Genomic DNA, 24,571 nt, shown 5'->3' on the forward strand with positions numbered 1-24,571 from the left:
CACAGACTAACAAGGTGAAAGCAATACCACCTGCTTGCTATCATGGCTGGTAATAAATGGATTTAGATCCTTTTAACAATAGGTCAGAGGTCAATTGGTCCATTGGAGAGGTCGATCTGATGAGCAAGAGAGCTGAAAAGATAACACAAGAAAATAAACACCAGCCAGAGAGATTTTTCATAACCTTGCCATCACAAAACCCTTCATAAAACATCCCTTTCATAAAGTTGTGCCATGTGTGCCCATCAACACATTGAGATGATGTTAAAGGTCCACGGTGTAAGATTTAGTGGCATCTTGTTGTGAGGGCGCAGAACATCCCTCATCTCACCCTCCCCTATGTTGACCGCTGAAAACTAGTCTTTGGTTTGTGGACCCACTACACTAATGAAACTGTACTTATGAATATTAAATTACATTTCCAGCAATAGATCTCCATAAATCCTACACACTGTACCTTTAAAATGCCTGACATATTAAGGATGTACGTATATAATGCTATAGTACAAGCCATCTTATTTAGCCAAAATACCGTATGAATAGAAAATGAGAAATGTTACTTTTAAAATAAAGGCAAATCACCAAAGTTTGATTTTAAAGCTGCATTAATAGGAAGTGTACTGAACAACTAAACCATTATTCCATTGCTGTTGCCTATTCTGGCTGACTTGTTTGATTAATACAATCAAGCCTAAGCCTGCATGCTTATAGAAATATACTAAAAATGCTTTTGATGGGAGAATTTGAAGTAAAACCAATTTATGTTTTCACTTATTACAGATTACCTCCTAATACACGTAAAAATAAACACACACACACACACACAAAAGAAAATAAGGCTTGCTTTCTTACTATGGTGTAAATCTTTAAAAATGGGTCACAAATAGATTGATTTAGACTTTTTTTTTAAAAAAAGGCTCAGTATATTTCAAAAAGTAGCCAACGGTGCATTTATCAGGCACTACTTTCAGATGTGGATGAATACATGTTTGGTGCCTTAGTCAGCATGTATCGCACCAGAATGTGGTTTGTGGTTTGGACTCAAAATGTGTGGCCCATTAACGTTTTTTTAATAACTTTTGGATGACTCCATATGTGGCGTGATAAATGAGCTGTATCAGACAATATTTGTTGGTATGGGATCACCAGTCATAGCAAAGAAAAAAAAAAGTGAGTCACGTCCGGTTTTATTTTGAAAACACGCACCGGAAGTCGGGGTATTTATCCCAGACTACTTGACGCTGCTGAGGAGAGAGCCGCTGACAGAGAGGAGCACAAACTCAAGTGAAGGGGGGTTGAACCGAGGACGTGTGGCTTCTTGGAAAAGTGGCATCTTCTGCTGCTCATCAGCCACTCTGGACTTCACACAACCAGCGAGTCCGTCGCTCAATTAATCCGGATTGTAACTAACCTGCTTTTTGAAGTTCCTAACCATGAGGACAAACGTATGGATTTACCAAACTCTGCTGTGTGTTGTGGTCACTATAATGGACACAGGTAAGACACTGGAGAGCTGAAATGTATCCTGTGATGACTCCAATTTTAAATTTTAATCTCTATTTTTTTTTCTTTTCTGCGTGTTGTGTGTGCAGGGAAAGTGAGAAACAGACATTGGAGAAAGTTTTAAAATGTACAGTAATGAAAACTGAAAATGAAACAAATTAGAAAAGTGGAAAAAAATATATAATTTCTCTTATTATAAAATTCAGATTTTGTCATGTAGAGTAAAACAGAACACTTTGTTTATCTTTGGATGCTATTTTGCATTTAATGAACTTGAGTGATCACAAGCCTTGTCTTGCACTGATTAATTACTTAAGCAATGAATTACTGTGATGATTCATTAGGGGAGTGGAAAGAAAACACTTACGGGTATTTTTTTAAGAACAAGGAGCCTCTTACCAAACGTTTAGTTACTGCTTTGTACAACAACACATTGTATTAAGTAATTGAACAGCTCATCAAAACTATGCATTGACTCCTTCATCATTTCCAATTATTATTATTGGCTCTAATTACCAGTAAAAAGATAGATCCAGAAACCAGTGTTTTCTTAACAATATCAGATAAACAGGAAGATTAGTCGCACCCGCCTGAGGTGAGAAACTCCTGCCAAAGTTTGAACCGTCGTGCTGATGTTACAGCATGTCATTAAACTTTTTATAAAGGTCATGGTGATTTCAGTCACAGAGTCTCCTGCGTCTGTTGGACTGACGCCAGCCACATAGAGGATGCAGTGCACTTGTAAAGTTGCAGCACAGCCCGGTGGGGCTCGCAGCACCACACAGTCATTTTAAAGGTACCATATGTAAGAAGTGGACACCTGTTCGAAAAGAGAGCACAGTGTTTGTTTGTCAGTAACTTCCAAGTAGGAAACCCCAGCACCACACGTTAGCTTGCATATCCTACGATTGAATCATGTTTTTCATCATGTTACATTAAATTGTATGTATCTATTTAATCTAAAATGTATGTTTGATGCTGTCATATCTCATTCATTACAAAACTTTCATTAACGTTAGTTTGCATACATGATTTACGCGTTAAAGAAAGCAGCAGTTTACCCTGTTAGCCTAGCTATTAAAGACGCTAGCAATGCTATATAGTGGCATACATGGAATAAGCACAACATGAATGTCAAATAGGTCGACATGTTTAATGATATAACTTTAAGTGTTACAGTTACGGCTAAAAAAATGGCCAGTTTTCAACTCTGAAGTGACTATTGTTGTTACGTCACGGTGATTACGTCTACAGGGAGCAGCGTGTCACCGGTGTAACTGCTCACTGCCGCTAACTGTAGCCATTAGCTAGATAGCTCATCTAGGCGTACAGCTAGCCTGGAGCACTGGCTTAATTTTTGCATTGTTTACTATCAGACTATCACCTTTTATCACTTCTTGCTGCAAAGTGGCTAGCTGGTTGGCATGCAAATGTCAGTAGACACCTCTGCAGCACAGTACACAGAGCTAACTCTGTTTTCTATTTCTTCACCTTTCTGTTTAAAATTGTTGCACATGTTAAACTACAAATTGTAGCTCAACAAGCTCAGTCTGTGCCGCCCCTTAAATGAAGCGCAAATGATCTGGTGGTGCACAGAGTGTCCCGGCTTACATCCGCCCCGCTGACATGTCACTGAGTAAAGCACTGAATCCATAGTTACCACCTCCAGGGGTGCCGACCCTGACCTCTGACCGCCCTGGAGTTGGGGAAAGTATAAAATGCGCGCCCTGCACTGTGGTATTCATGCGTTTGTCCCAGTAGGGAGAAAGAAAAGGGGTGTGTGTGTGTGTGTGTGAGGGACAGAGAGGGAGGGAGTTGGGGTAACATCTGGCTGCTGAGCCCAAATCCACATTTTGCGCTCTCTGAAGCAGATGTAATGTCTGTTTAATTCCCAGACAGAGGCGCACCTTTAACCTGCTACTTTCCTGTTGTTCATTTAATTCAGTGTTTCCCCAACATTGCTTTAAAATGCGTACGTTGTGGTGGTTATAAATGTGGCATTTTCGTCCGATTATCTCGCAGGAAATACTTATCCAGCTAAGTTTAAGATTAAGTTCTTTGCTCAAGGGCACCTGAGTGGCGGTTTCTGCGGAAGTGTCAGAGTCTCGGTCGTTCACCTTTCCTCTCTGCATTTTTCAAGCTGAACCGGGGTCTCAAACCCGTTCCTCTAAGCTATTGCTGCCTCTTCTCATTAAGTCTCGTCCCTCTCATAGTCGCCCATTGAGCACATTTTATCATAATCTCCAACTTCAGCAAAATGTTTGGGATTTGGAGATAGCAGGAGTCTGACTGCAAGGAGAGGAAGAGACTAAGTGAAATCTAATTGAGCAGCCTGGCCAGACATCAGGGCTGGAACAACATAGTGATGAGTGCCAGATGTGGTCCAGCGGAGCCCAAACATTAATAACACGTTCTCCCCAAAAAACCATTTTCAACCACGAGGAGCCTCTAAACGCTCCACAGTTTACAGTATCCTAAGTGCACGCACGACGTCCTGTGTCGGATCTTGGCACCGGAGCATGTAGCTGTAACTCGGTAGCATGAGATTTTTTCCTGTGTGATTTATATCACACTTGGCCCTAATTATAAACGGAAAAACTATTGTAACTAAACACATAGTGCGTCGAAAGATGTTGCCGTAGTCCTCAGAGACAGCATTTACAGTAGAGCTCCATTCTGCTGAAGGATGGGCTCTTAACTCTTTCCACCAGGTAAAAAATGAATGATTTGTATCACAAAGGATTTGGACTTAAAATATGGTTTTGTCCCGCGTTTGAACCCACTTGGATCTCATATACATTATGCTATGTCTTCACATTTATCGAATTCTCTTTTGAAGTACCTCTTCCAAAGAAATGGCTCTCAACAAATGACAGGTTTCCATTTTTCCACTCGCTATATGTTCTCTAGTATGTGTTGGATGACTACTCGTAAAACATTGTTACTTAACAGAACTGACGAGGGACATTAAAAGCTTTCCCGGGAAAAAGAAACTCTGACCGCATCTTGTTTTGTTCCCTGGAAAAAACAAAGGTCACCGCTGTTGCTCAAAATGAAAAGGAATAATCGCACTGTCAGTGCACTTAAACAGCAGGAGCTCACGAACGTAAGTTGAAGTCACTGAAATGGCTTTCAGGAATCAAAAATGTATCTATAATAACATAAAACTGGACCACAAAGTAGTAAAAATTGTTGAAAAAAGAGCCGATTTTTGGCTCTTTCTGCAAGCAATAAAATATGAGATATGCTTTCACGAGCATTAAATCTCCAACTGAGGCACTGGAGCACATCAGCCTGCTGCATGGACATCACTCTGTTCTCTTGGCTGTCTTCACAGTTCAGCACCCACTCTGCATTACGCAGGCAGCTTCCTTGGTTTGAAGCAGGAGTGCTGGGGGGCATTTTGAGCCGGGCTTTGATCCTGGACACACTTCATACTTGCTTCTCTGACACATAAACTAGTTTGACCAAGCAGCTGAAGCACGATCCGCAGAAATGTTTTGAGTTTTGAGGGGGTTCGGGCCCTGCTTGTGCAAGTATGATTAAGCAGCGCCGATGCTAACGTGTCAACAAGAGTGGAGCTTGAAGCAAACTGTAGTTGAAGGATGCTTTCACTGACAGCTGGCCACCCGGTTCAATGTATGCTCCAGTTCCCCCATGCCAAGACGTTGGCAGCGATGTATATGCTTCCTGCTGTTCTAATAATCAAACCAGCAGGAGAAAATCCCAGGAAATACTCTCACCCATTTGACAAGTTCGTCTTCATCCACAGCGCCTTGACAGCAGCAGTGAAATATTTGGCCGCAGTATTTGAGTAATATTTGACGCTTTGTCAGTAAAGAGGAGCCAAAACGTTTCTTAGAAATGTTCGTTTTTTGTCATTCTGCCTTCAGTTAATAGCTGACCGTAGATACGGACAGGAAACAAGGCAAGAGAGAGGGGAGGGGGGCATAACATGCAGCAAAGACCCTTGGACCGGACCAAATCAGGTGCCCCAAGCACCTCTCTACCGGGACGCCCCCCCAAAAAATGGTTTCTTTGAAAGGGGTTTCAAAGAAAAATGAAGGAACTCTGGTCAGATCAATTAGGAAATATAACGCACGGTGGAGACGGATGGTAACTCAAGACTGTTGTCTTAGTGGAGTGAGAACTTGAATGGCACCTTCGCTGTGAAACGAGCCATCTTAGCAAAGGAAGCCACTGACTGTAGACATTCAGACCATGTGGGATGGATGGTAGAGAAGAGGAAGAAAACCACTGAGCGTGCAAAATATGGACAGACCAGCAGGAGGGCGACTCCACAAGTCCAATTCTGTGTAAGCTTATGAGAATACGGCCCTCCTTCTCACTTGATTTATTACCTCAGTAAACAGTTTACTAACAAGTTTATGGTCTCAATTGCTAGTTTCAAGTCCTCTTCAGCACAGCATGATGTTCATTTTGCAAATTATGGTGCCATTTAGAGTAAACCAGACAATAAAGCAGGGTATGCTTTCAGATGTGGCTACCTTGTGTTTGACAAGTCGCTACCGCAGTGTATCCTCGGTCTCTCAGTCAGATCCAATCAGGATATACTCCACAGCGCCTCCTCTCTCATCCAATTAGGGTCATTTCTGGCCCCAAAAAACAAAGAAGGTGACGTCCGTAATGCCGAACTCAAGGCTTCAAAATAGTAGTCAGCCAACCCATCTCCTTCCGACCTACCAATGAGTCTATAGCTCTGCCAAAGCTATTCATAAATTAATTGACTAGCACTTGGATAAAAGATCACAATTTAGATCAGGAATCTTGATTGCGATTAAACACACACCTATTCTCATGTTGTCTCCCTATGTTCTTGCAGGTTTTTGTCGAAAGACTCATCAGTCGTTACAGAAGTATGAGAAGACCGAGAATCACATGCTGGTTTGCACAGACTGCCCTCAGTCCCCTTTGGTACGAAACAGCCGATCGCAGGAGCACTGCGCCCACAAGTGCAAGAAGGTCAAGAAAAACTTCAGCTGCAGGTGAGCTAGCTTCTCTCTCTGTATTCCTGGAAACCCAGCACATGGTTTCATCATTACCGATAACCTCTCGCTCCTCCTCTCCTACTGTGCGCACACAGTATTTACATTTTTTTCTTGTTTATCATTTGTTCATCTCTCGACTGCTTCCTGTGTGTTTCGACAGGGCTTTCAACTTCCAACGGCACAACAGGAAATGCCACTTGCTTCCCTTCGACCGCTTCACCCACGGTGTGCAGAAGCAGGCCAACGTCAACTTTACTTTGTATGAAAAAAAAGGTCAATGTCCTAATTTACAGTCTCTTGAAGTTCTGGTGTTTTCAGTGCTCAGGTGTAGAGAGGGATTTAAAACAGGCACAACTGTTTGTCTGTGATTGCAGGTTATACTCCTTGCTTCGACAGCTCCCCTGGTTTTTTAATTTCTTTGGTTTTTCTGTTGACACAATGAAAGCAACCAACAACCTCTCACCCCCCTGCTGTTTAACCGCTCCCGCGGGGAGAAACGCATGCGTAAACATGCCGCAGACTTAAGTGGAGAGTAAACAAAAAACTAATTGTTTACAGTGAGAACGCAAAGGCCTTTTCTCCACTACGGGCTGTGGAATCTAGCACTTTAGAATTTACAGCAAAATTTATGGAAACTCCCCTCGGTGACATTTAATGAACTTTAGGGAGTTGTCTGTTTTGGGAATAACACACGAGCTGGGACACACTAAAACGCTCGCTGTAAAAACGTCTTATTGACCATACATGGGAAAATGTATTCCAGGTGGTCAAGGCAGCGAACGCAAATCAACTTTTAATTGACTGAACGCTGTATACATTGGCACACAAAGAGTACACAGGGACAGCTTGTATCAAAGTAAAAACATGAATGGATGTTTTCAGATGTTTTTTATGTCTTTGCCCTGACTTAGATTATATAAGGGAGTGCATCATCGGCACCAAGGACAACTACAGGGGGAGGAGGTCTTGGACGAAGTCAAACATCACTTGCCAAGCTTGGGCAGATAATAACATCAACGAACACACGTAAGTCCTCTCTTTTATAGAAGACAACGCTCTAACGTCACCTTGAGGTTGCAGTGCTTTGCTTGCGTGACACCTTATAAGAAGTGCAAGGTGTTAATCATTCAACTCCCCAGACTCCTGTACATTTGAACCAGCAGCCTTCTCTAATCTCAAGGCTTCCACCACCTTCCTGGATGCTCCCTCTCAGTTTCTCTGTGTCTGATATTGAACAGGCCTCAGCAGCTGATTTATTGATGTACAGATCATTCCCTTCCACCTCGGGGGTTAAGGGAAGGTGGAGGCTCGGAGACGAGTGAGCGTTTAGCCAGAGTTAAGTCAGATTTCTTTCAACACATGCAAGGATTTCCTCGCCGGCGAGGTTGTTTTTCTGCTGCACTGTAGGCCATCAGGTGTATCCCAGAGATGTTTCTCTCGGCCGCAAGCTGGGCAAGATCAGTGAATTTGTGACCGTGGTTCTGTGCCAGCATCTCATTAGTGGGGCTCATTAGTTGGGAGATATTTTAACTGCAGCAGGGAGGGAGGGTTGAGAGAGGTTTGAAGAAGTGTAGAGAGAAACATAGACAGAAAGGACTTGGAATTAAAGAAAGAAAGTGCAAAAATTTATAGACTGATGTCATGTTCTGTCCAGCTGAGCTCACAGAGCCACAGACGTGCTGAGAGAAAATAAATGTTCAGTGATCCCCGTAATTAAAACACATTGCAGTGTTGGTCCCCATCCTCTCCTCTCGTCCTCCCTTCCCTCTCCAGAAGCAGCTCTTCACATTAGGAATACTTTGTCATTGTTTATTTGACACACCGTTCCAGTCCCCGTCCCAGATGGCAAATGTAACGTCCGACAACATCGCCCCGGCTTGTCAGCAACTTTTAACTTTCAAAGGGTCAGAGGCAGCATTACTTAAGGGAGATTTAGTGCCACTGTGGGGTTGCCTAACATGGGACTGTCCCGCTGAGCGAGAATTACCGCCGTAATGAACCACGCACCATTTGAGTTTCAGGTAACTATTATTTTCATGCTTGACCGATCTCCGTGGGCCAGGGGTGATTTCTCAGGAGGTTCCCTTCCAGGAATGGGACTTCCACCTGTTGTCTATATTTAGTGTTTGAACCAAGGCTCTGAAAGAAGCGTGTATTAATGCCCAGCCGAGCATGGAGAACGAAGTGGAATGGAAAGTTTCTGTTTATATTAATAATATTAGATAACACTGCAATAATTTATTTATTCCCATTGGGGCATTCTTTTATTTTTCCACATATTTCCGCTGGGAGGTCCGCGAGTGCGCTCAGCTACAGAAACACGACTCTGCAGCCTCTTGCCGTGATTTACTGCACAGTAACTGTGGAGCTGCCACAAACAGCCAGTTAGCTTAGCTTAGCATAAAGACTTGAAACAGGGGATGCAGCTAGCATGGCTCGTCCGATGATAATTGGAGAGCTTTAGAGGTGCAGGTTTGCAGGTTTTGTTACCACGGACATTTAACAGACCAGTAGAATGGCACTCAGTAGAGCAAAACAGTCCCCTTTAATTCAATCAAGCCGAATCCAATATGAAACTGGACATGGCTGTATCACTCTAAATTGTAAAATATCCATAATAGAAAATCACCAGATCGAGGATCCACATCAGATTGTAATCCCTCATAGATACAAGCCATCTACGTAAATTCACCACATTTTTTTCATTAGGATCCATGCATTTTTCCCTGAGAAATAAATGAAAGGTTGAAAAAAGCCCCATCCTTTAATGTTAAAGAAAGTGAGAAAAAAAATCTTGGATACGTACTAAAAGTTAACGGGGTCTATGCTGGACCAAGATCTATCCTTTATCAAAGTTTCATGGAAATCTGTTCAGTCGTTTTTGTGCAGTCCTGCTCACAAACCAACAATCTAGAATGGCTAGACAGTGAAAAAACATTCCTGGATTCGTCCTTTTATCTGGATCCCCACCGGAAGTTAATGGGGTCTATTCTCGGCCGAGACCCATCCTCCATCCAAGTTTCGTGGAAATCCACTTCGTAATTTTAGTGTAACCCTGCTGACAAACCAACCAACAACCAACAAATGGACACCAGTGAAAACATTACCTCCTTCAGGATGAAGTGATTTAGTCACATTTCCCAAAATTTCAAACTATTCTTTTGAGGCCACTTCAAAGTTTTCAGATATAAAACATTTGATCACAAAAAAAAAAAAAGTTTTCAGATGTCGGCCATCTCACTCTGCTTCCAAATTTTTTTATTAATATCATAAGACTCATAAAGTCCGTGCTTGCTCGCTTTAACCTCCGACTGCTTTATTCCTTCGGATTCTGTCGCACTTGAAGCATGGCCACGTTTGTTCCATCACCACCAGGTGCATGTTGCTGGACATTTTGCAGCAGTTACTTCAGGTCTAGGTTTCATCTTTAGTGATATCCCAAAAATCTAGCCAATATGTTCAGCCGGCCCAGAGAGAGCGGAGCATGTGTGTGCACAGTGTCTGCTTCACACTCCGGTGGGAACAGACTTTGGCAAGGAGATGAATAACTGGCCAACATCTGTTAGCGCAGCATCATTATGGCTAACTTGCTCCCATGCCGTGGCCTTTTTACGGACTCTCACCAGATGCAACCTTTTTTTAAAGTGAAGAACCATGTAATTCCATTTATAAATTAAGGATACTGTATTATGTTAGAAATATATTGAGCATGTGAGTTACACACAGCAGATGTGAGTTTTGGCACTTGGCAGGCAGCTGCAGTGAAGGGGAGAAAGTGTTTTGTCTTGGTTACATGCACAAGTGAAATTTTGCTGTCATATTTTTCTGTAGGTGAGACTGTGATCTGTAGCTCAGGACCTTCGCCTTATTTCTCTCTTTCAGGCTAAGTTAGACGCCTCAGATTTCTCTGGGTTGAATGATGTTGTGCATTAGCGTAGCAGCCTTGTGTAAGCCCCAGGGCACGGAGGGGAGAGCCGATCGGACTCCCCCAAGAAAAGAGTCATTGTCTGGGCTAGAGTGTTCGGACAAGCTGCTGAAGGGAATGTGGTTCTTTTTGCTCTATCTTTTTTTTTTTTTTACTTATCCTGCACATACACGTTTCTTTTTACTGAGCCTTTTTCGCTTACTTATTTCTTTTTCAAGCACTTAAGTCAGTCACTTTACTTGTTTCTTTTCCCCCTTCTTCAACCTTTTCCTCCTGTCTTCCCTCTCTGTCTTCCCTCTCTGTCTCCCTGGGTGGGAGGGGGGGGGGGGGGGATGTGGTCAGCATGGATCAGGGGGTGCTGACATGCCAGCTTTTCATCATCCTACCCCTAACAGAAGACGGATTTCATGCACTGTCCATTTAGTGTGGGGATCTCATGCCGCTCCCCATTGTTACATCCCATATGTTTGGACGAGCCAGGTTCTTTTCCTTACAGTCTCGCAGTCCCTTGTTCACTCTGACGCAGTGTAGCCGTTGACAGAGAGGGATTAGGTTTAGACGTGTTCAAAGGCTGCCAGCAAAAGACCTGCTTGGGCTGCTCCAAGTGGTTCGTGGCATTGTTCTGTACTGTTGGTGGTTACTGTGGTGTGACAGAGTCTGGCTGCTTCACACATGAGGGAGCCAGGGTATGGTAGGAATCAGTAAGGCGATCATGCAAAAGGTGCAAAGCCGGAGGAAGGAGAAACGTATTGATGACTTACTTTGCATAAGAGTTCTGTGACAAGATTTAAAATGTAACCTGGTCACACTCTAGGCACTAGAATTTATCTAAATGAAGCTTACACTGTAATGTAAATGCCTTTTTGAATTTATTTGGCTTGTTACTGAGAGCACAAGCAGGCAGGTACGGTACTGTATACACGACTGGAGCAGCCATGTGTGCAAGTACTCCCTGAAATTTATTTAAACAGCTTACAGTCTCAGATAACACTTTCAACAATGTCTGTCGACTCTCCTGTAGGTTTTATCCTGATAGGTACCCAACGCAAGACCTGAGGGAGAACTTCTGCCGGAATCCCAACAACGATCCCGGTGGTCCGTGGTGCTACACCACTGACCCCAACGTACGAGCTGAGGAGTGTGGCATACCACAGTGTTCAGAGGGTAAGACCCTGCCAAACAGCTTCACTAGACAGTAAGATGTGATGAAAAATAACTCACATAAGAAGCTGTCAAATACCTTTTCAAGAGGTGTTCTAACATTTAACCCATAGCTGAGTTTTCATGTATTTGTATGCACTTATCACAGTAGAAAACTATGTAAATGACAGACTTTGAAAAAAGTTTGCTAGGAATGGTTTTTGCCTCTGGGTTAGGGGTTGTGTTAGGGTTAGGGTTAGGGTCTCCTCCTTATTTCCTCGACAGTCAGATGGAAACACAGCTAATACTTGTTTATTTCCCTCTCGCAGTCATTAGTTGTGTTTGCATTCATTACCGGAGCAAAGAACGTTTTGATGACTGATGTTTTCCTTGTTGACAGAAGTCTGTGTGACGTGCAATGGGGAAGATTACCGGGGCAAAATGGACCATACAGAGAGCGGCAAGGAGTGCCAGAGATGGGACTCAACAAAACCTCACAAACACCACTTCCAGCCCAAAAAGTAAGCTGCAAAGCTGATAATCACACACTAACCTTTCTCACGGACAGTGCTGCACACACCCACATACAGATGCTTACAGAAATGACGCTAACACTCAGGAGAGGGAGACCTCACCAGTTGTTATGACTTACTCCCCCCCCCCCCATTTTCCTTCCTCCCTGTATCCCCTCTGTGTCCTCTCTTAGGTATCGGGACAAAGATTTAAGGGACAACTACTGTCGCAACCCGGATAATCGTCTTCGTCCCTGGTGCTACACCATGGATCCCAAAACTCCGTGGGAGTACTGCAACATCACTGTGTGTGGTAAGTGCCTATCTACTGTGTATACAAAGGCCTGGGGCTTGGGTTTTGTGGGCAAAGTCTTTAACAAATCAACATAAGACCAAATTATTGTTTAACTCTGATTTATGACTGTTGCTAGTTTTTCTTACTAATCCCCTCACAACCTTCTAACAGTGTCACACAGTAAGGAATCCAATAAAGGACCCAAAAGTGGACATAGTCTTGAGGATTCCTCGCTTGGTTTTTGAACAGACCGACTGTGGTTGGGCACTACCAGCTAGTGGTTTGAGGTCACCAGGGGGTTTTGTTGCATACAAGACATTGCTGGTTTTCGGGGTAGTTGCGGTGAGCTGAGTCAAAAAGCCCCTCTTCTCTCCTGCAGAGTCTCATAAGACTTTTATGTACCCAGTCGAGTGTTTCATGTGGTGGTTGGCTTCAGATCCTTCTACCTCAACAAGGAAGAGTAAATAGGTTGTTTGTAAAGCAGAGGGTCTGACTTCAGAGAGCCAGAAGTGTTTTACTGAGACCACTCACAGATGACAAGGGGCTGTGACAATAGAGGCTACTATGCAGAGATGCCTCACGAGGCTGTTGAAAGGTCCAATAGTTGTTTTAGCGGTACGAAAATCATGATATGTACAAACAAGTGACAAATTAAAGGAAAAGTGCAGTGGAGAAACATAACGAATGCAGATGTTGCTGCAGGCACAAGGAGTCGGTGAATTGTTTGATGAGGATCAAATGATGCGAATCATAATCATGTGTCAACAGACCTCAACCCAGCTGTTTACTGTCACGATTATTGTGGAAAAAATTGTGAAAAATGTTTATCATCATAATTTCCCAGAGCCTGCAGTGACGTCTTCAAGTGACTTCTTTTGTCCAACCAACACTCAAACCCAAAGACAGTCATAAGTGACAAAGAAGAGCAGCAGATCTTTACATTTAAGAAGCTGGAACAAGCAAATGTTTGACATTTTTGCTTGAAAAATGACTGTAACAATGAATTAGATCTAATCATTGCAGCTCTAATGTGTTTTGTAAGGAATAGTTGATTATTCAGTTGCCTGAAATTGAATCCACGGTTTAAATGATTAATCATTTAGGTTCTTTTTGAATTAAGATCGAAGGAAGCCACGGGCCTGCACTGTATACAGGCTAAGAGATGTCACACTCGTGCTACTTAGAGAACACAGGTTATGCAAGTAACCTACAGTTATGTATCAAGAGAGAATATCACACTCTCTGTGGTTCCACCTTTGAGATTTGAGGAGTTGGACTCTTTCTCTATTTTATATCACTACAAATTGATTATCTTTAAATCTTGGACTAATCAAATAAGCCTTGTGACATTTTCTAGACAAAACAAGTACTTGGTTAATCCTAAAAATAATATGCAATAATGAAAATAATCAGTAGTTGCAGCCCTAATGTATTTGAAATGGCGCTGTGTGTGAGTTTTTATAGGACATATATTGAGAGTATAAACAATGTAACTTTCCTTGAGTCATGTTACATCTGGCAGACTCTGACAGAGTTGTAGTTTAGATAACTTTTGCCTCCACACATAATACAAAAGGGAGAAAGGGAAAAGAAAAAGAATAGACTCCGAAAAGAGGTTACACCTTTGGAGAATTAGCTCATTTTTTTTCATCGAAAGCACAATGAAGTATTCCCACATGCGCGCCCGCAAACACACAGAGCATCTCACTTTGTCTCTGTCAGACGCATACGCACATGTACTCTACAGTACATGTTATGATTTACAGCGAGGGCGGAGGATCTGCATTTGTCCAGATGTGTGCATCCCTCAATGCCTGCCCTCAGAAAGATAAAAACCACTGACCTGTGCTACACAGAGCACACAGACACTGGCATGCATTACATCAAGCCAAGGAATCCCTCTTTTCCATCCGCCTTCTCATTTCTGCTTCAAAACATTCCCTTTCCTCCTCCATCTTCTCCCATCTCATTTGTCAAAGGCTAAAGAAACAGAGACAGAAATCCAGAGGGGAGAATTCGCTCCCTGTGCACTGCAATCCCTGCACCGCTGAAAAGCAGAATTCCATCTGAAGATGTTTGGAATAGTTTTACGGTGGATAAAGTTGCCCCAGACAGACCGGGTTGGATGTGATATCTTTGGTTGGGCTGCAATAAACAAAATTCACCAGAAACAGAATTATGATGTTTTAATATTGAGGTGAGGGTGTATTCATTAATATGACCGGGCTCCAGGATTTTTTCTAACAACAACCTGTGGCATTGTGTGCAAGTTAAATAACTGCATATTGTTGTGGATGTCCCTGCGTGCAAGAATGTGGGGAACTGGTGTTATGAACACACAGAAAGTTTCCTATCGCAGTTTGGTCGAGGGGGGAGTGCTACTGTTTTTGATCATCTGTCTCTAGGTTAAACATGACACATTCTTCTAGGGATTAATATCTCCCTCCTTCTCTCCCTCCCTCCTTCCTGCCCTCGTTTTTTCTACATCTCACTCTCCTCAGCAAATTTTCCCTGTGCCTTCTTTCTCTCGCGTACGCTCACAATTATAACTTTGGTGTCTTTTTGTGTCTTTTGCTAGACTCTGACTCAAGCGAGGACACAGATGTCAATGTAACAACATCCTGTGTCCAGGGAAAAGGCACAGATTACCGAGGCACAATGAATGTCACTCCAGAGGGTGTGACATGTCAGCGCTGGGACTCCCAGTTTCCACATAACCACTCCTTTCTCCCTCAGAACTTCAAATGCAAGTGAGTGATGTTTGTTTCGTGGCCCCCTGACAGCTTGGATTTAATTTCTCTTGGCTCTCTTATTTGTTCATTTTGTGCATTTTTACTGTTGCAATGCCAAAAAGCAAAAAGTGGTAAATATAAAACGTAAAAAATAAAGCTTTGTTTTAAAAGACACGGTCATCAGCACCATCATTTAAATCGTAGTTTGTGTGTGTGTTATAGAGACCTCAGAGAGAACTACTGCCGTAACCCCGATGGTGCAGATTACCCATGGTGCTTCACTACAGACCCAAATCAGAGGATAGCCAACTGCACCCACATCCCCACGTGTGATGCTGAGGCCACACAAAAAATAGGTAAATTACCGTACAACAGTTTAACATTTTGGGAAATATGCTTGTTAAATTTTCTTTTCAGGGGCTAGATAAGAAAAATGATACCACTTCTATCTGTACAGCAAATATGTAGCTAGGGTCAGCAGCTGGTTAGTTTAGCCTAGCACACTTAGCTAGCCTGGCTCTGTCTATACGTACAAAAATATGCTAGCTAGCACCCAAAGCTTTCAAATTAACACACTATTTGTTGTTTGTCTAATCATTATGGCAATGGAAATGTAAAAACGACAACTTGTGGTTTTAAAGGAGGTCGTATTTCTGCGTGTGACCAAGGGTGGACTAGCAAAAACTTCAGGAAGTTTCTTTAGCCAGGAAATAGTCTGCTTCATTACCCCCTAGTCAAACATTTAGATTTTTGTATGGCTTAAACAAACACAATATAAATGTTTAGTAGGGTTTTGTTACATTTGGACAGAGGCAATCTAGTTGTTTCCCCTAATTGTCAGTACTTATGCTGAACTAAGCTACCCAGCTGTTACATATTTAATATACAGATGTGAGAGTGTTAGCAATTTTCTACTTGTGCTTCCATCAAAAAAAGCAAATAAGTGAATCTCCCAAAAGTGTTAAAGTGTCACTGAGAAGCACGAAACTTCAAAATGAATGTCACATATTTTGTAAATTACTGCGAAGTTTCCATGTTTCTCTGAATGATGAGATTGAAATACAGACGTACAAATGCTTTGAAAGCCATGTCATGCTTTTGCAAAGTGGAGTTACACAGACACTTTCTATATTGCTCCCGTAGGACTGGATCGCTTGGCAGCACGCTGCCCAATGAATTCCATTTCATGGAAGAACAAAAACACCAGACTTTGGCAATAGTGCTCGCTGTCATTTCCCATGTTTCTCTGCTTTACATTTGCAGTTAGACGACCACACAGTCAAAGTGCAGCCAGTCTGTTAGTCACTAAAGCCCCTCTTCTGATTCTGTTTAACAGACATAGTAAGGTTTCATTTTTCTATTAAACTTGAGCCCCGCCGGTTACACAGGGGCCCTTGACACTAAATTGATCCAAACCGCAAAGAGAAGCCGAAGTTTTAAACTTGATTATGTTATGTTTGCACCAATGAGAAAGACAGCCACCAGCCTGATTATGCTCTTTGACTGTATCCACTTACAGATTGCATTTAGGTGTTTGAGAAACTGCTGAACTCAGTCGTTCTATTTCTCATGGGACTATTTAACAAGATGGTCAATAATAACTTCATCTTGTCCTTCCTCAGAGTGTTATGAAGACAACGGAGAGACTTTCCGAGGCACTTTGTCTACAACTCGATCGGGGATTCCCTGTGCAAACTGGTCACACCACATAAACAGGTAACAAACTCATTTATTCTCCATTAAAATTGTTTTTCTCCTTCTGTCACGCTTAATCTGTACTGAGAAACACTGGAGATATTTCCTAGAGAGACTGACATTCTTCTCAGCTCAGTTGATGAGTGTTTGTTGACAACTTAGCTCCCATTGCCTTGCGAAAATCCCTTTCATATGAATGAAGCTAAGCAGTGAAAACAAACAGCGAGAGGGAAATCAGGGGTTCCTCAGGGGTCAATACCAGGCCCAATTATTATTCATCTAACTGACGAGAGGAAACTCCGGGGTGCTCTCCGAGTGACCCATCCTGACGGAAAGGTTGCCAACTCCGGGGCTGTTGCTTCATGCTTAAGTCAGGCTGTTGGAATTACTTAATTTACAGGAATTTTAAAAGCCAAAATGGCACAGACAGATGGACATGTTCCAGAGCCGACCCCTGACCCCAGGAAGTGCTTTCTGAGGAAAGTAGATCAAAGCCAATCAGCTCCCTCGCATAGGCTGCAGCCAGCGAGTCTACCCTGCTCAAGGTCAAGGGTCAGCCCAGGAAAAACTGCTGAGAGCTACAGCTTGTTTAACATTCTCCTGGGAAGAGGAATTATCTTCACCCCCTGACAAATTGTTGCCCAACGCTTAGTATTATTTTAGCGTGTGTGTGTCCCGAACTCCTTCCTAGTAATTGCTTTTCAGTAATATTTTGGATATCTGAGAAGATTACATTTAATTCTCTCAGAGCTAAGAGGAACGCTGCAAAAAGACAACACGGTTAGATGTGAATTCCTACAAATCGGGAAACGTTCCATAGGCTCCTGCTGGTCTGAGCCCCGCTGAAATCTTACAGTGCATACTTTCATATTCCCACGAGCACACTTCACAAAACTCTGCGTTTCCTTCTACGGGGCTATGTGCACAAAATACAGAGGAGTCATTGCACTATAGGAAGGCCAGAGTCAGACTTTCCAGGCATGCCATGGTTACTTACGGTGTGTAAGTACTGTATGTGCGTGACGGTGCGCACATGTTCGTATGTTTTTAGAGTGTGAGAGTGTGTATGAATCTTATGAGACGTGACCCACTGTTAGTTCTAATACACTGTGTGCAAAGTAACAAATGGAATATGAGAATCTGTATTTGTGTGTTTTACAGTGGGGATTCTCACTCTACAGAATCCCACGTAGGCCTGGAGAAGAACTACTGCCGGAACCCAGACCGAGACAAACATGGCCCCTGGTGTTACACCAATCCAAATAACCGTTTGGTCTGGGACTACTGCAAACTGAAGCACTGTGAGTAGCTCAGATAACCTTGTCTCTTTTAATGTCCTTCTCTGTGACATCTGTTTTATATCAGCCATAAATATAAGCAGACCCGTAGCAGAAAGAATGTGAATGATGCATATTTTGTGAAGACCGTATTCACACGGCGGCCATCTTCCTCTGACGTGACGCTCAGGGAGGGAGGCTCAAATGTCGTGTTGCTGTATTCCAGGTTGCATGTCGTTATCATTTCAATGCTTCCTCGTTGGTTTGCAACTAAAAAGACAATGGATTGTGAAAATTTGGAGAGACATCGAGCCATCATTTAAGGTAAAACAACGTATTTAATAACTCATTAGCTAACGTTAGACAACAGCTAACGTTAGCATACAACCACTTCCTTGCCAACTTTTACTTTTTGATAGTGTTATACCACAGAAAAAGTGTAAAGTAATTCTAAAATATCAACACACATCTTGGACACATTTATTTAAGCCTGGAAATAAAATGCACTGGATGTAATCAAACAATAATGTAAGCTAGGAATGGGTTGAATGTTAAAGTTAGCTGTAGTTGTAAAAATGTAGGGAATCAAAGCGTTAGCATTTAGCCACTTCCTGATTGATAAGCAACTGAAAAGACAATGCAAGATAAAACAACATATATGATAACCCGTTAGCTAACTTTAGCATTCAAGCACTCCCTAGCTGAATCAGGAAGCATTGAAATGATAATAATTTTGAGTGACATCATAGGAAAATGGCTGCCATGTGACTGTGGTCTATAGTGCAACTTTTTAGTGATCTATTTAGCAGACACTAAAAGAAGTAGCTTGATGTTATTCGCTGAGAACTGGAAAAGAAAAGTTATACCTCTATGTTACCAGAGCCAGCATCTGATTGGGTTAGCTTAGCACAAAGACTTAAAACACCTGTCAAACCGCAGTGTTTGTCCGGATTAAACAAACAACATATAACATGTTGTTAGTGGGCTTAAGAGGTGCTGCAAGGTGGATTTTGTTCCCCTTTGAACAAAGCTGTTTCCCTCGGTTTCCAGTCTTTGTGCTAAGCTAAGCAAGAAAGTGAATAAGCATATTTCCCAAAAAGCTGTGAAGAGGCTACAGAAGATTAAAATGTTGCCTTTACACGGAGTAAACAGGTTGCCACATTCCCTGAGTTCAATTGAAATACATAGACTGGGTCATTTCCGATCAGTGTTGTTGTTTCGAACTTGATCCCTGTTTTGGTCACATCTGAAAGCACAGCATCTCTGTTGCTGCCAACATGCACACGTACAAATGAGCAGTGAAAAGTAGGAATGTGAGGAGAGTGTGTGAAGCTCATTTTCACACTTGTGTGCACCTGGCTAATTGCTGCAGTAAAGCACGTTTGGATTGTTGTTTTCAGGGCGTTCCAAAAATTGGCACTGTCCAAACAATTGAGAGCAGCTTTTCATCACTTTGCTCGTGATATACTTGCTTCACAATGTGCGTTCATACTGTATGAGGATGACAGATGCCTCATGTATCCTGCATACCCTTGGAGTGCATCCTGTGCATGTCCTCAGAAATTATGACTACTTGTCTGCGTGCAGTTAAGCTAATGAACAGTAGGGAAAAGTGTATTACCTCAGGAAGTAAGGTAAGTTATGATAAGATAGAACTTTATTAACCCCAGAGGACATTCTTGTAACCACTGACTCTGAACAAATGACAACAATAATGCTTGTCTAGGAAGCATAGGCCATTGACAAATGTCTTCCACCTCACTTGTGTGTTGGCGTTTTTTTTCAGGATCTTCCTAGTTAAGCCGACTCCCAGACATTTCTGCCTGGACACCCTCTTGGGGGTACCATTATTGGGTGATGTTTGTGGCAGGTTTTCTGAGGGTTTGTCCAATAACATTTTCTCTTTAGAATTTGTGAGTCAATGGGTACCTGATAGTGTTGTTCTAATACCAACAACAGCATCGTATATGCCTCAGATACTGCCTTAAATGCAGGAACCTGTATCGCCAAGTACCTGAGTCTATGCACCTGTTCTCAGTATTGTTGATATACAAAGTTCAGGCATTGGAATCTGTATCTGGAAGGAAAAATATGGTATTGGTTGCCGATAGTCTAGCTCGTGCCAAGGATGAGATGATCTCCGAAGGCAGCAGATTACTTTAAGGGTTAGAAGTCACCCAGGATAACTGATCTGGTCTTCCTCTTCTTGTCGGTAGTCCTGTTAATACATCTAGCTCCTAGAGATTATTCTCTTGAAGCAGGTTTTATTGGATGTTTGCAGCCTGTTTGTTGTTCTCCATGTTTTTGATCAACATGGCATCACTTGCTTCACATTGGAGTTAAAGATGTGTGTTTTGGTGTTGATTAAGACGTGTTTTGAGCATCATAAACACCACCACTTATGTGAGCATCTGTCAAGCATTCACATACCTTGGCAGTGTTGTGTCGGTTGTGGTATCCTGGACAACGCCAGAGGGACAGATGCCAGCATAAAAAGCAAGCTTCGTTATATTGACTGTATATTGTGCAAAAGTTCTCAAGGGAGATACTTCAGTGTCAGCCAGGGACGATTTGATCCTCATCAGCAACCCTTCCCTCTCTAATCCTTCAGGTACACAGTCAAGTGTGTGAACAATGCCACATAGCTTCTCGAAAAGAAAAAAAGAGAAACAAGTGTTTCCTTTCAGACCATGCAAACAATACTTCTAAAAGAGCATTGACTGGCATTTACGACACACAATAAGACAGTGTTGCTGTATGGGCGGAGTAGCATTAAATAACACAAGTGATTTATCTCCGTCGCCTTTGTTGATTCCCACTTTAATGTCACAACTACTTCTTCTACAGCAGGGCTGGTGGTTTATGTAATGCGTTAGCCGTGGTTTTGTCCAATTGGCAGAGAACACACAATGTTCAAACAGCAAACAGATGCAGGTCTGCGCTGCCATCCTTTTGTTTGAGAAAACACACACTCGAGCGGCTGGACCCAACATTTACTTTGGCTGGTTTCAATCAGGGTCGCATTGAAGAGCCTCTTTCAAATGGCTGCACAATAATTTACATAATGTAAAACACATCTTCCGTGAAGTTTTTGAGGTCTCGAGCAAATTTATCTGCTGCAGTGGCTGACCGTTATAGCCTCCAGAGTCAGAGATAAGTCTGTACAAAGTGAAGAAGGGTGTCTTTTTCAATGAGACTTCATGATTTGTGTGTCAATGTGTGGTCAGCGGTCTGAATTATTTACTTCTTCTTACTGTCGTGCCCTTTTCTTTACTTCTATCTATCAGGTGAATCAGCTACAGCGGCTCCTCAACCAAACAGTGAGTACCGTTAGCTTATCTTACTTTCACCCGTCTAGTCCTCTTCCTCTTCCTCTTATCTTCAATCTCATCCCTTTCCCTTTTTGCTCTTTCTATCAAATCCGTCTGTTGTCATGCACCTGACTAAACAAATCAGATTTTATGGTCTCCTTTTGAAGTTTTGATAAACATTTTCCCATTGAAATGTAAATAGATCTACAAATCTAACACGCAGCATGAAAAATGTCTCCTTGTTTAGGTCTAACCAGGCCCAAGATATCATGCTTTGTGCATATAAACACCAGGATTGTTGGAGGACACCAGGTGCGAGGTACGGACGGCAGCTGGGTTGTAAGCATCCAAAGAGAGTGAGTCTTTTTACATGTGTGTTTTTACAAAATGTCATTTCTCACTTCTTATGCTTTAATACCTACATTAACAATACAAATTGTCTTCTTTAATTGTCTCAGGAAGGTTCATTTGTGTGGAGGCTCGTTGATCAGAGAAGACTGGGTTTTAACAGACCAGCAGTGCTTCACCTCCTGGTAATAATCCCAACTTCTGATCCCTCTGACTCTCTCTTTTCTTCTTGCAGACTATTTTTAACATTGTTTAAAGTGAAGATGCAGGATGTTATCCTGTTTACTGACGCTCCCTCGCAGGCCTGACCTGAAATGTTTGGCTTGCAGATCTGTTTAACTGCTGCAGTTGTCCATGTCAGAGCCAGTCATATATGTACAGTATCTCTACATCTGAAGAAGTGGCTTTAGAGAAAATATCCCTATCTCTGTACTAATGCACAGGACAGTATGTATTACATATGGTGTACATCAGTAGCTCTTAGAAGTCTTAGACTTTCCTTTTTTTGTTGCTCATATTTGTCTGTCTTGTCTTCACATTTTGCATATTAGTAAAAACGATCAATATACACAATGTGTTACTCATTTACTTAAATTTAAATTGCTGTGATGCACAAAAGGATTTGTACATTGTATTGGCCATAAAGGCTTCAAAAAGTCAATACTGGTCCAGAATGAATATTTCTGCCTATATTTAATTCTGTGCATGTAACGTGAACCATTGACTAAGTAGTTTGCTTATTTTGCCAAGTTAATATGTACATAACACTGGAGTCTACTTTTCCCTTAATACAACTTGTCAGCACCGTTCCTTAGACAACCCCAGCCATCTGAATGCCCCATCTATAACTAACACTACTGAAGTTTTACGACTAACATCTCGGTCCTCGTTGTCTTCAGTGTTCCCGATCTCAAGGACTACAGTGTGCAGGTTGGTTTGCACCACCTCAATGATTCTTCAAGCCACCCGAGACTACGCATCTCACGTCTGATCTGTGGCCCTGAAGGATCCAACCTGGTTATGCTGAAACTAGCAGAGTAAGTTAACTACTCACTGGGTTCCCACTAATTTAAAATCCCAATGTTAGAGCATAACTAGTGGTGAGGGAACCTAACTGTATCGTAATAATTTTTGACTACATTAAGATGAATGTTTTGTTTGTTGTAGTCCTGCCCCTGTGTCCGAAGGTGCATCCACCATCCATCTTCCAGTAAAAGAGTGTCACATCCCTGAAGGCACCAACTGCACCATGTACGGATGGGGGGAAACCAAAAGTACTGCCTACTTTCACCCATATGCCACGGCACTTTTTTGCATTTTAACCATTATTCAAACCAAAAGAATAATTGTTACTTTTATACTAACGCTTTTTGTCCTTCTCTGTTCAGATACAGCATACGACGAGAGGCTGAACGCGGTGACCATGCCTATGGTCAACAATGACATGTGCTCGCAAATCAAAGGGGATGCTGGGGAGAGCAGAATATGTGCCGGCGGCAAGAGAGGAGAAGGCGTATGTGATGTAAGGATCACAAATAAATGTCGTGGCCAATTCTTACATATTGAACCTTTAAAACGCTGTATCAGCGTAATTATAATGTCTTTGTTAGCGTGCTGTCCCTCTGACGACTTTCTCTACCCTTCTCCTGCAGAAAGACTACGGCGGTCCGTTGGTTTGCCAGGAACACGAGCGCAAAGTCATCATCGGCGTGAGCATCCAAAGGACAAAATGCGCCTCGTCACAGCCTGCGCTTTTCGTGAACGTCGCTTTCTACTCTGAGTGGATATACAAAGTGTTCAAACTTTACCCCAGCTTGGAGAGGAACTGATGCCGTGGTGTTAAAAATCAACTCCATGAGGAAAGGACGGCTTAAACCCTCTGCAGCGTGGACCATGGAGGAGATATTAGGAAACTGACCTTATGAAAAGTGGACATTTTGGGATTTTTTTGGCTGATTTGTCATCCGACAGAGAGGACAGAGATTAGTGATCGAAGACTGGATAAACCAAATGGAATGTCACCCTTTCTTCCACTTCGCAAATGGAGGCATCCAGGTCGTTAGCCTTAATGTCATTTTTTACAACCAAAGTTTCCTGCACGTGGACGGGATACTAATTGTAGTCTGATGTGTTCAGAAACTCTGAAGCCATGCAATCAACGACGACGAGAATGACACTTGTGACTCAGTATTATCTCCTGGAATATACTTGAATACGGACAGAGCCCAGTTGTCTGGCAGTTACCACATGAGGTTTCTGTGACTGGGATTTCTTGTTTTTTATGTGCTAAGCTGGACTGCGAAACATATTTTTTACCTGCAACACAAGTGATGCGGAAGGATAATTATGGCATTCCTCAATGTCAACAAACGTTTAGGATACCTTACATATATCACAACAAAAGTTCTAGATGTTTATTCGCTCCAAAAATAATCCAACAGAAAAAACTCTATTATTCCAAAAAGGAGGAAAACATTAGCATGAAAAGGTCACTATAAACTCACTATTAGGTTTCACAGACAGTAAAAGTCCCCATGAGAAAAAAAAGTGATTAAGCCAAGCCAGCAAAGGTTGAGATTTGGCTTCATGTGCATCAGTAGTTTAGTGTTTAATATTGCTGCTTGAAAAGCTAACTGCAGCAGCCTTGGCAAACCATGCAGTGCTAATTGTGTGCAGTAGCTGGACTACCTTTTCCCCAGTTAGCTGTAACTGTTAGTTTCCCCGTGAGAGGGTCTAAGTAGGACTGAGCAAACTGCTCCAGATCTTATGCTAATATTTGTAGCATGAGAGAGAGAAGAGCCATGCCAAATATAACATGGCTATT

The 24,571-nt window shown here is 42.3% G+C and overlaps 1 protein-coding gene across 1 annotated transcript; it reads left to right on the forward strand.

Annotated features, from left to right (window-relative positions):
* Positions 1-1,433: 1,433 nt before the first annotated feature.
* Positions 1,434-23,789, forward strand: hgfa (hepatocyte growth factor a). Its single transcript, XM_073480833.1, has 18 exons — positions 1,434-1,497; positions 6,347-6,509; positions 6,673-6,785; positions 7,424-7,538; positions 11,459-11,601; positions 11,978-12,098; positions 12,284-12,402; positions 14,963-15,134; positions 15,339-15,472; positions 16,739-16,832; positions 17,973-18,112; positions 21,376-21,408; positions 21,647-21,755; positions 21,858-21,932; positions 22,647-22,784; positions 22,915-23,021; positions 23,136-23,269; positions 23,400-23,789. The coding sequence occupies exons 1-18, from the start codon at positions 1,434-1,436 to the stop codon at positions 23,574-23,576; spliced, it is 2,151 nt and encodes a 716-aa protein (XP_073336934.1). The 3' UTR covers positions 23,577-23,789.
* The last annotated feature ends 782 nt before the right edge of the window (positions 23,790-24,571 follow it).

This window comes from Pagrus major, chromosome 14 (assembly GCF_040436345.1).
Source record: "Pagrus major chromosome 14, Pma_NU_1.0".
In the NCBI taxonomy this organism is placed as follows: Eukaryota; Metazoa; Chordata; class Actinopteri; order Spariformes; family Sparidae; genus Pagrus; species Pagrus major.